The sequence below is a fragment of the Talpa europaea genome (genome assembly GCF_964194135.1).
Source record: "Talpa europaea genome assembly, chromosome: 7".
Taxonomy (NCBI): Eukaryota; Metazoa; Chordata; class Mammalia; order Eulipotyphla; family Talpidae; genus Talpa; species Talpa europaea.
The window spans coordinates 25,566,560-25,578,813 of NC_140074.1; the positions used below are offsets into that span (position 1 = coordinate 25,566,560).

At 33.9% G+C, this 12,254-nt stretch overlaps 1 protein-coding gene across 1 annotated transcript in view; it reads left to right on the forward strand.

Annotated features, from left to right (window-relative positions):
• Positions 1-578: 578 nt before the first annotated feature.
• Positions 579-12,254, forward strand: part of ZDHHC21 (zDHHC palmitoyltransferase 21) — a gene marked incomplete at both ends in the record, with an annotated part of 45,723 nt that continues 34,047 nt past the window's right edge. Inside the window, 3 exons of the mRNA XM_084239016.1 lie at positions 579-732; positions 2,248-2,346; positions 10,611-10,722. Coding sequence (XP_084095142.1) covers positions 579-732; positions 2,248-2,346; positions 10,611-10,722 — 365 coding nt within the window. The remainder of the gene's footprint in view (positions 733-2,247; positions 2,347-10,610; positions 10,723-12,254) is intronic.

Below are 12,254 nucleotides of genomic sequence, written 5' to 3' on the forward strand. Positions count from 1 at the left end.
TTTAAAATTAAGTTGCATAAATCTTTCATGTACTGCTCAATGAATTTTCACATATGTGTATGTATTCATAACTCACCACCCAGGTCAAGATATAGGTGTTTCTTGTTTGGCAGTTTTCCCTCTTGTCACTTTCTAGTTCTGACCACTATTTTGATTTGTATAACAATCATTCGGTTTTATGATTAAATCTACTAAAATTTTTGCATATGTCTTTTTGGTGGATATGTGCTCCCATTTCTGTTGGGTTCACATGTGGAACTACTGATAGATTTGTGCTTAACTTCAGAAGGTAATGCTAACTTATGCTCTATAATAGCAATTCATAATGAAAATTGATATTAAATATTTGAAGGTATGGTTAAATTGAAATATCCCAAAACTTATGTTTGTGTTTCAAGTTGTGATATTTTGTCAAAGGAATCAGCTATACAAAGAAAACTCATTAAGTACCATTTTGTAGTTGCCTTATTTAGTTTTGTCATAGTCAAATAATTTTTTTCTCTACAAGTAATTTTTCTCTTTTTCCTCCCTTTTTAGGATTTTATTTGTGGGTTAGCAGGCAGTTACAAGACTGCAAAATGGGTCTCCGGATTCACTTTGTTGTTGACCCGCATGGTTGGTGCTGCATGGGTTTGATTGTCTTTGTCTGGTTATTCAATATTATTATAGTTCCCAAAATTGTCCTCTTTCCTCACTATGAAGAAGGACATATTCCTGGCATATTAATAATAAGTAAGTTTCTAGATCTTTATTTCTTTTCATAATCAAAGATTTTCTCACTGTGAATATTTTGGAGTTCCACTATGATAACCTTCCTTTTAATATTATTAGTGCTATTAATAGTAGTTATTTACTAAATTATTGAAGTTTTTTTTAAAAAAATAACCTTTTTATCTAATTCTGCAAATATATAAATTCCAATTTGTTTTTTAAAAAAACTGGCATAGGGCCTCCCCGGTAGCACAGTGGTTGAGCGTTGGGTCGTGAAGCTGCCCGCAGCCTCTGCAGCACCGGTTCGATCCCCGGCTGCTCCCTGGCCACCGGAGGAGGGTCCCATATGGCGCGCAGACCCTTCCTGCCGCCCGCTGCTCCCCTCAGCAGTGTGCTTCAGTCCTTCTGCCTGCTCTGCTCCCTGCTCTGGCTCTGGTGAATTCTCTCACCCTCCCGCGCTTCTGACTGTACCCAGTGCTTGTATAAATAAATAAATTAAAAAAAAAAATATAAAACTTAAAAAAAAAAACTGGCATAATAATACTGATATGCGTGTGTCTGTGTGTATTTTTAATATTTCTGATGTGTATTGTGGAAGGAGTTTCAAGAATAAAGATGGTAAACATTATTGAGAAATAAAAATTTTATGATACAAAAATTATTCAGTAAGATGTTGGTTGTGATAACTCTTCAAACTTAGTTATTTTCTACTCTGGTTCATTGGTAAGGCTTGCTTATGGTTAGAAGAAAAAGGTTGAAATTATATATTTTACATGTACATCGCATTTATAATTTTCATGTTCATTACATCATTTTGACCTGAGAAGAGCTGTGAGAAATACGGTCTCTGTTGAACAAATGATAAAACTGACGAATACCATGCAGTCAGCCTGGAGTTAGCACTAGCTCCAAGTTCCCCATTACTTGTGCAGTACTTTCTTCCCCACCTTCCTCTCCCCCTCCCCATGCCTATATTCTTTACCTTTAAAAGCTGAAATTAAAATGACTGAATATTTTCCCTTACTGTCATTTCTCTAGTTACTCATTTTAAAACTCAGGAGTTTCTAGATTCTTTATTTTCAAATTGAATCTTAAGATCCATCAGAAGGAGTGATTAAACTCACTAGCTTAAAGTAATTTTGAAGATAACCAGTTGGAATTAGTGAGAAAGTTTAGTTGTAGAATAGGTTTTTAAAATTCTCCTTTTACTTCTTGCAAATAAGAAGTAATTAAAAGGGAACCCCTTCATTTATATCATTTTTCACAGGGAATCTCTATGGATAAAGAATCTGATTTATAACAAGTTCATCAGTTATTAATATGCAAAATAATATTAAGAAAGAAAGATACATTAACTTGTAGCTGGTAGTAGCAGTAGTATTTGGTAGTATTTCATGAGTGAAATGAACTGTTTAATTTTTCTATCTTTTGAAAATTATTTATCCTTATGCTATTAATTAAAATATGCATTTTAAATTTTAAATGTTTGTTGATAAAAGATTGTGAAGGGTTAATGATTATTTCTTTCTTTTAAAGTATTCTATGGCATTTCCATATTTTGTCTGGTTGCCTTAGTGAGGGCCTCAATAACTGATCCCGGAAGACTTCCTGAAAACCCAAAGATTCCACATGGAGGTATGGTATTTTTCAGATTTATCAGTTTAACTATGCCAGAATTATTATCTTTATGAATGTATTTTATTGCTTTTATTATATATTAGTTATATGTGTCACGGAAAATCTCATTTCAAGTCTTTTCTCAAATATTTCCTTTCCATACTACTCTGTTTAGGATAAGTCATTATCAGAACAAATAATGTGCTTGAATGTTTTTTGTGGGATAAAGACATAAGAACTGCATAAAAATTCTTGAACTTTAAAAAAAAATAAAATTGCAAAACCTAACTGACTGCCAGCATCCCTCACTCTCTCCTTTTTACTTTACTGGTTTGTCCCACTCTTCTTCCCATTCTGTTGCTATAAGTTCTGTGAGATTGTAGGTTTTTTTGGTTATATTTTATTTATTCAGTACTATATCCCTAGATACAGACAGAAAAGTCTCTGTCACTTAGTAGAAACTAGGTAATTATTTCTTGAATGATACATAGTTATCTGAGAAATTATATTTCTTAGATTTTTATAAAGAAATTTTCTTGATTGTGCCACTTCATAAAAATAATATTGTTTGGTGTAAACATTTATAGTATTATGAATACAACTGCCTATATTTCTCCAGGTTCTAGTAATTTAGTGAAAACTTTGAAAACCTTTTATTTTTTGTCAGTTGATGAAAATTTTTAATCCCCTTATTGCATAATAACCATTTAAACCATAAGAATTGAAAATATATTGCTTAATTTATTACTTGCCAGATACAGTTATCCTCTTTTCAGGCTTCATTTTTTAATCATTTGTTTTGTAAATTTTGAGAATTTTGGTGCTTTCTTCTAATAAGCAGTTTATATGTTTGTTGTACATATTAGAACGAGAATACTTTTAATTTGTAATTCAGTGGTTTCCAAAATTGCAGCACATTACAGTTAACTATTATGTGTAGCAAAATTTGAGAGCCAATGTAGTAATTCCTTCTGAAGTTAGATTCAGTGGCAAGACACTTTCAGAGCCTCCCTTGAATTCCTGATAGTTGTTTTTCAGATCCATCATTTAAGGGCTTACTTTGATAGCCTCGCAAGTTTAGAGATTATAAGTTAATAGGACATGGATGTTGAAGTTTTTAGAAACTATGTTGAATATTTAGTTTTTATTAATTTAGAGATGCATTATCAGTGTCACTTAGCAGTTACTGAGTATGTGTAAACATTTATACATGGGCATGTAAGGTGGCGCTTTGCAATATAGATTAATCTATTCTCTACTGGCCTAATCTGAAGTCTTTCTAAAATACTGATATACAGTGTTGTCTGCTTCAACTTTAAAACCCAGTGGCCCCAGCAAATCAAAGAAGCAAGCTTTTCATAATTCAGGACCTGTTCCTGAGTTGTTGGTAGTCAGACACACAAAATGTCACCTACTACAAATAAGTGTGATGGGTCAGATAGGAACTGTTTCATATTGAAAACCTCATAAATCTCATATTATCTATCATGGCTGGCAACTCCTCAACTACAGCAAAATTATTAAAACATGGCGCGCAGACCTCTCCTGCCGCCCGCTGCACCCCTCAGCAGTGTACTTCAGTCCTTCTGCCTATTCTGCTCTCTGCTCTGGCTCTGGTGAATTTGCTCACCCTCCCATGCTTCTGACTGTACCCAGTGCTTGTATAAATAAATAAATAAATAAATAAATCTTTAAAAAAAATTATCAAAACATTGCTGGTAATCTTAGATCTTACAATTTATTTCTCAGAGAAAATAGAGGATTTCCTTTTTTATGAGAACTTTCATGATTCTTCAAAAATATAGCAACTTATTGAAAAAATTAAAAACATTCTTTTTAAATAAATATAAAACAAATTGTGTCTATGGGTCTAATTAAGTCCCCATGAAATTAGTGTGTTACCTTTAGTTTATAGACTTCAGGGATGGAGGACACCATGGCATCTTGCTGAATATATGGATATTCATTATATTTGATTTCAGTTCATGTTTGGTCTCTTTTTTTTCTTCTCTGAGTCTAGAAGACTGACCTTTTGCCCAATTGAGTAAAGAAAAAAATTAATCATATTTTAATGTGATCCTCAAGGTAATCGTGACCCTCAAGATAGTGATAGTCCCTTATGGGCACTCAGCCGGTTGTTAGAGAACTACTAAGGCCTAAATTCTTGTCTCCACTCTTTTAAAACCATGGATGGATCTCTATATCTATCGGCTGATAATTTTAGCTCAGTTTTCACCTTAGCTTTGATTCTGGGGAAAATTGAAGTCATTATATGTGCTTTTAGGTGCTGCTTACATAATTATTTTGTAAATTTTTTTTTTAAGCATACAAGAGCTGGGGTACAGGCCAGAGGTGTGGTGGATGAGAGGATTCACCAGAGACAGAGTAGGGAACAGAACAGGTAGATTGACCAAAGTACACTGCTGAGGGGAGCAGCGGGCGAGTCAGGAGAGGTCTGTCGTGCCATGTGGGTTGCTCCCTGTCTGGTGGGGAATCGAACTCAGGCTGCAGTGGCTGCAGATAGCTTCATAGGTTGTGTCTTAACCCTTGCGCCACCAGGAAAGCCCTGTAAATATGGTTTTAACTTAGTAAAAAACATAAAACCCAACTTTTAACTGTGAAAAATAATATAGAAGTTGGGGTTGTACATTTTATTCAGCTCTGTTTTAACGTTGAGCAGTTTCATATTATTTTTTTAGAAAAGGAAACTAAAAACCACTATCTTTTTTGATTTTGACCATTTTTGTTGAAATACCCTGAAATATTTTACATGCCTGTCTGGTAGTCTGGTTTTATTTTAAAACAGAGTAAGTTTAGTATCTAAGTGACTCACAAAATATGAGGCAATTTGAATATAAGAGAATGTTCCAGTTCTCATACAAAGATTCCTAGAATTTGATTTTATTATCTTCTGGGCATTTAGATGAAATAGTCAAATGAAATCTTTACAAGTCTATATTATTCAAATTATTCACATGTGTATTTGAAATATATGAATATTTTTGTCACTTTCACATTTTATGAAATGATTTTATTGGTGCCGTTAATTTTTTTTAATAGTTTTATGGAGTATAGTTTACATGTCATATAATTCACCCATTTAAAGTGTATGGTTTAATGACTTTTAACATATCCACAGAGTTGTTAAGCCAATACCACTATCAGTAGTAGTACATTTTCATCATCAAGTGCTTCATTTGCATAATTTAACTTCAGAATTTTTGTCATCCGTAGAGTCACTTTTGAACAGATTTACAGAGCAAAATCTTCCTTCTAAGTTTTTAAAAAAATATAGCACATTTTGAAGTTATCTGATGCCATCCCTTGAAATTCTGCTCAAAGCTTAAGTGTACATGTGCTATTAATGGCCTGTCATGTATTCACCAATAGTTTTTGTTTTTTTCCCCCTTTTATTGCTTTACAAAGATGATCTATAAAAGGCTTATTAGCATTTATTTCCTACATTGGCAGTCAGTTCTGTCAGAGAAATCTGTATTCAGATCCAAACCTTGTATTGGTTTTGGTAGTTTTTCTCCCAGAAGCATTATGTTATGATTTGAAATATAGTAGTTGAGAGAGGGTCTCTTAATATGCAAGTATTTTAGAAGGTTCAGAAAGTGATTTCTTCCTGAGGGATTAAACCAAGTCAAATCTTTATATTCATTTAGACATTTATAGCAATAATAAAGACCCATGGTAATCAGTATAATGCTATTAACTCATATTGAACAGCCTCAATCATTTATGGTGTTTGTCACTTTTTCTTTGTTTTATATTTTGATTTTTTTCTTCCCTTAAAAAATGTACCTTTTAGTTTTTAATTTTTTATAGCTACAGAAAATTATCAATTGGTTTCCCACTCCCATAACTTTTTATTTTATATTATTAGCTGGCTAGTCTAAAAGTCTTTTAGGTATTATTCATCAGTCACCAAAATGTATCAGTCACCAACATTATATTTGGACATGAACAAACCCTAAAAAAAAAAAAGGGGGGAAAAAAACTAAGAAATCATTTCTAGATATATAGAATAGGTTGAAATAGATTTTTTTTCCTTGCTGTACAAGCAAAAACAAATATAATCAATTAAATTTTTAGATTTTTAAATTTTTACTTTTTTCTTTGCTAAACAAATGGGGTTGGTTGTGTGTATACTTGTGCATGTGTGTGAAGTGTGAGTTTTCATAGGTATTTTTCATTTGAGATACTTGTATAATATCTTAAATTTGACTAAAGATATGACTCTTAAGCACTTTCTTTAAATAAGTTAATCAGCCAGACCATATATTGGCAAACTCTTCTTTGCTATAAAGGGTCAGATAGTAAATATTTTCAGCTTTATGGAACATATGGTCTTTGTTATAACTCCTGAGCTCTGCTATCAGAGCACAAAAGTAGTCATAGACCATATGTAAATGAATGGGCTTAGATAAATTTTTTAAAAAGCCTTTATTTATCAAAACTGAATCTGAATGTCATGATTTTTACACACCAAAAACTATTTTTTCCCCGGTCATTTAAGATTGTAAAAAACCATTCTTAGCTCATGAGGCATACAAAAACAGGTGGTGGACTGAATTTGCCTGTGGACTATAGTTTTGCCAAACTGCGGTCTAGACTACGCAATTACAGGCCTTCTCTGATGATAGCCAAATTGTGTCATCTTTTCTGAGGGTACAGTATTTTAGGTATGAAGTAAATAACTTATTTCTAGTACATTACATGCTGATTTCTCTGAAATTGACAATAATGAATATGTATCTTCTATAATTTAATGGACTGGTTTAAGAACATAAAGTTCTTATGTTGTCTTTCAATGAAAATTGGCTCTTCAAGGACTCTCCTTCCTCACCCTTTTCCTTGCAATACAGTCTTGTGCTGCATAGCAGTGTTTCTATCAATATAGGAGAAACTATACAACTGAAAGGGCCTGGGCTCCAAATTCCTATTGTCAAGTGCTGTCGTAACCAATGTAAAGTCAGATTTTGTGCTGGCAGCAATCTTGTCCATCTAATGTTTACTGCATCTCTTTGATATCATTTTCCCTTGTGCTTGATTTAGTTGTTTTTTTTTTTTTTCATAATTATTCCTAAGCATATAAAATCTATGGTCAGTAAGAGGCCACATCAGACCAGGAAACAGAATCAGAGTGATTAAGGACTACAAAAGTAGATAATCAGGGATGGCTAGTTCTTGCCAGTTGGTCTTGAAGAACAAGAACAAAGAGAAGGAAGCTGTTAAAAGGATCTGCTTCGTTGAAAACAAGACGACTAGCAAAAATTCAAGAAACGCCTGTATTAGAGATGGAGAAACATCTAATGACCTGGATTGAAGACTGAACATAGAAGTGTTTGCCGCTCAGCTCCTTGACAGTCAAGACCAAAGTAAAAATTTGTTTGTATTGTTGAAACAAAAGACTGGACCAAGCTACAACATTGAATTTACTGTTAACTATGGGTAGTTTAAGTGATTTAAGAAACCTTCTTCACAGGCCTCCATGGTGGCCCAAGGGGTTCAGTGTCAGTACTGTGAAGCTATTCTGCAGCCACTGCAGCACAAGTTCCATCGCTAACCCACATGGCGTAGCAGACCTCTCCTGTCTCACTCACTGCTCCCCTCAGCAATGTATTTCAGTCAGTCCATCTCTGGTGAATGTTCTGCTCCCCACTCTGTCTCTGGTGAATCCTCTCGCAGTAGACCTCTCCTGTCTTGCCCGCTGCTCCCCTCAGCAGTGTGTTTCAGTCAGTCTGCCTGTTCTGCTTCCCACTCTGTCTGGTGAATCCTCTAACACCCCTCCTCGCACCTCTGGCCTGCACTCCTGTTCTTGAGGGCATAAATAAATCTTTTAAAAAAAGAAGAAACATTATTCGTTATTATATAATGGAAGAGTGATGAGTCTGTGAGTTCTAATGTAAAGGCAGCTGAAAAAAATTTTTTTGAAAGATTTGTTTATTCATACAAGCTGGGGTATAGGCCATAGGTGCAGGGAGGAGGGTCAGAGGATTCACCAGAGACAGTGGGGAGTAGAACAGGTGGAGCTACTGAGTTACACTGCCGAGGGGAGCAGTGGGCAAGATGGGAGTGGTCTGTTGTACCATGTGGATTAGCTCCCTGGCCCGGGATTGAACTCATGTTGCAGTGGCTGCCGATAGCTTCAGAGTGCTGATTCTTAATCCTTTGCACCACCAGGGATGCCCGGCAGCTGAAAAATTTTAAGAAACTCTAAATAAGGGGCCTCCCTGGTAGTACAGGGGTTAAAGTCTCAGTGCTATCAAGCTATTGCCAGCCACTGTGGCATGAGTTCCATCCCAGCCAGGGAACTACCCACATAGCACAGCAGACCTCTCCTGTCTCCCCTGCTGCTCCCCTCACCAGCGTATCTCAGTAGCTCCACTTGTTCTGCTCCCCACCCAGTCTCTGGTGAATCCTCTCCCCCACCCACACCTCTGGTTTATACCCCAGTTCTTATATACATAAATAAATATAATAATCTTTAAAAAATAAAAAGAAGCTCTAGAAAAGCTTACTGTGGATGTAAATTACTTGTCAAAGCAAATCTTCAATATAGATGAAACCTCCCTATTCTGGAGAAGGATATGTGAAAATACTTTCTTCTATTAGGCGTTCAAGTTAGTGCCAGGTTATAAGCTTTTAAGGACAGGGTAACAGTCTTGCAGACTTGCAGGGACAGTATTGCAGACTACAGATTAAAACCTTTTGTGATCTGACATGCAACCCCGAGGACTTCAAGTATAGTAAGAAGTACACAGTGCCAGCATACAGCTGGAGCAATGAGAAACCATGGATCACTCAATTCTCCTTCCAAGAACCACTCCTGAATTGCAATGCCAGAGAAATGGAGAATTACTGTTTGAAATATATACATTCTATTTTGTTCACACAGCAACAAAGCTGCCTATCAGTGAGTTTCTCAGAATTATCCCTGTTTGAATTCACTCATGTGAATTCAAAGTTTTAATATTTGGATGTTTAATATTTGGATGTTTCCCATCTAGCTAAATGGGAAAAAAGATTATGCATTTGACTTTGTATGATGCCACATATTAAATGAGGCTTTATTTCATTTATGGTAAGACTAGTTTAGTTTGTATGTATTGAACTTTTTATCATTGCTCTTTTTTGTTAAAATAAGAATTGAAACAATTTTAATGAAGTTTTAAATGTAAGAGATTTCTCAACTTTCATATTATTGGAACAATTGGCTATAGATATTTTCAGTGGTACCTATAGCAAAATGTCTTCCTAAAACTTTACTATTTAAAATTTCAGTTTATTAATCTTACTCTGAGTCATTAAAATGAAATAATGGAATTAAAGTAGTGTATATTTTTTTGAACATTGAAATTTAGAAAATGATCTTCTTTTTTTAAATTGTAAAATTATATGTCAGCAGGCATTTAGTGACTACATACTGTATACTAATGTCACATTTTACATGTACTAATATTCATCCTAAACATGGAAGTTAGGTTAATTTTACTATGTCCATATTTTTAATGAGGTTAGGGTGAAGTTTAAATGTAAGTGATGAAGGATTTAAGAATTTTATGAAAGTAAAATTCCACTTTAACAAATATGATAAATTCTGATATAATAAAGTATTGTCTTTGTTGATGACTCCCATACAGTTTCAGTGGATTTGTTTAGAATACCTTATAATGAAAACAATTAAGTTTTTATTTCTGCAAATTTCATGCTTTTATCACAGAACTTAATTTTAGGCTTTCATTCTTCACTACAGATTAGAGGTGGTCCCTACTTGTGAAGAACTCCTTTATTTCTATTAACTTTTCCTGTTACCACTTTCACTTCTAAAATTATTCTAATCCCCTCTAAACTCATTTGAAGTCAGGGTTCAGTTTCATTTCTTCTTTTGAGCCTTCAGGTAATAAATGTCTGGAAATTAATTTGCTTAAATATTTAATACTGCAATTTGATTGTATTTTAGGGTTTTGTCGTTAGATTTTACTTACTATTCTAGCTGAAACCCAAATACATTGTTTTCTTTTACTTTGACTATTAATAGTCTTATTTTCATAGTTTTAAATTAGAAAGACATAAATAAGAAATTAAATTAGAAAGACATAAATAAGACATATAGAATAGAACAACAGCTTTTATGGCAAACACATTTATACTGGAGACTTAGAAGAAAAATTTCAGTATATGCTGGAGACGTCTTATATCTTTGAGAAAGTTGTTGCTGAATTTTGACATTACTCATTCGCCTTCATTAAATGGATTCTAATTTCCTTCTTTAGAAAGGGAGTTCTGGGAATTATGTAACAAGTGTAATCTGATGAGACCAAAGCGTTCCCATCACTGCAGCCGCTGTGGCCACTGTGTTAGGAGAATGGATCATCACTGTCCATGGTAAGAAAAGAATAATTCATTTTTAGTAAAAAGTAAATCTTGATACTTAACAGGTTTAAACAAAAATTATATTAAAGTTATACAGTTTTTAAAAGGTCATTTTTCTTTGGTCATATGGTTCTGTTAACTTCCAAAGTCTTTTCTGCAGAGATCGTATTCTAAAAGAGTACCGAGCAGAAAACTAGGAAAGTACATGCACCCATGTAAATGCAAATGAACTAAGGTATTTGTATTAAATGAGGCAATGTGTGTAAAGCATTTAGTGCAACATCTGACCCAAAGAAAGTACCTAAATGGTAGATGCTACTGTTTCTACTTGTAATGAGTGCTATATATATCCTATTTTTTGAATTTCCCTTCCTGTTTACTAAATTAAATAATAATGCATTTCAGATATCCTGATACATCTTTTCTCTCTCTTTAAGTCTTTTTCAGTATTTTGATTTAGATATATTATAAATATTGCAGGCCTATTGAGTGATTCTACTGAACTGTCAACATTTTTTGTCAATAGGGGGCTCTCTTGTAATATTTAAAGAAAAAGTTCACTTGAGAAATAGAATATTTAAAAACAAATGCTGTGAGAATTCTGCATTGTATCTCACTTCAGAACTGTCATAAAAATTTGTGAGCAAGATAGTGTCTTTAATTCTGTTTTCCTAACATGGGATTGCATGCATGTGTGTTGTACACACATGTATGCATATATACAAAATTAGCTACATAATGAACTTATTAAGTTTATAACTGCATATTTCTAAAGTTAACTAACTTTGCCTAATAGTAATGCTAATCAATTTAAAGTTTCTGTTATTTTCAGTATCTTTACACAAGTTATTAGTAGTCTTTTAGTGGAAATTTGTGTTTTATTACAAACTGATTATTTAAGTAGAAGGTAATTGAAATTGGAGAAAAAAAATTTCAGAAAACAGCATACTGCTATATAAAATTTAAAAATTTTGTGATTTTGTTAACAAGATAGGATATGACATTTAGTTACATTTTAAAAAATTTTATCTTGAATCTAAATCTCAGTGATCATGTATAGTCACAATAGTAATAGATTTTTTTAAAAGCTAGGTATTTAGATAAGTGGCAGTATTTCTCATTAACGAAAAATATAATATTTTAAATATAAAATATAAATATAAAATATAAATATAAAATATAGTATTTCTCATTAACGAAAAATATAATAAATGTTCACGATACATTTGTATATTGATATTTCCTTCCAAAATAATTCAGTAGTTAAACTTAAAAGATAATCAGTTAAAAGTGGATGGCATGAGCCTCCCCGGTGGCACAGCCATTGAGCGCTGGGTTGTGAAGCTGGCCGCTGCCTCTGCGGCGCGGGTTCGATCTCTGGCTGCTCCCGGGCGACTGGAGGAGGGTCCCGCATGGCACGCGGACCTCTCCTGCCGCCCACTGCTCCTCTCAGCAGTGTACTTCTGTCCTTCTGCCTGCTCTGCTCCCCACTCTGGTGAAATCTCACCCTCCCGCGCTTCTGACTATACCCAGTGCTTGTATAA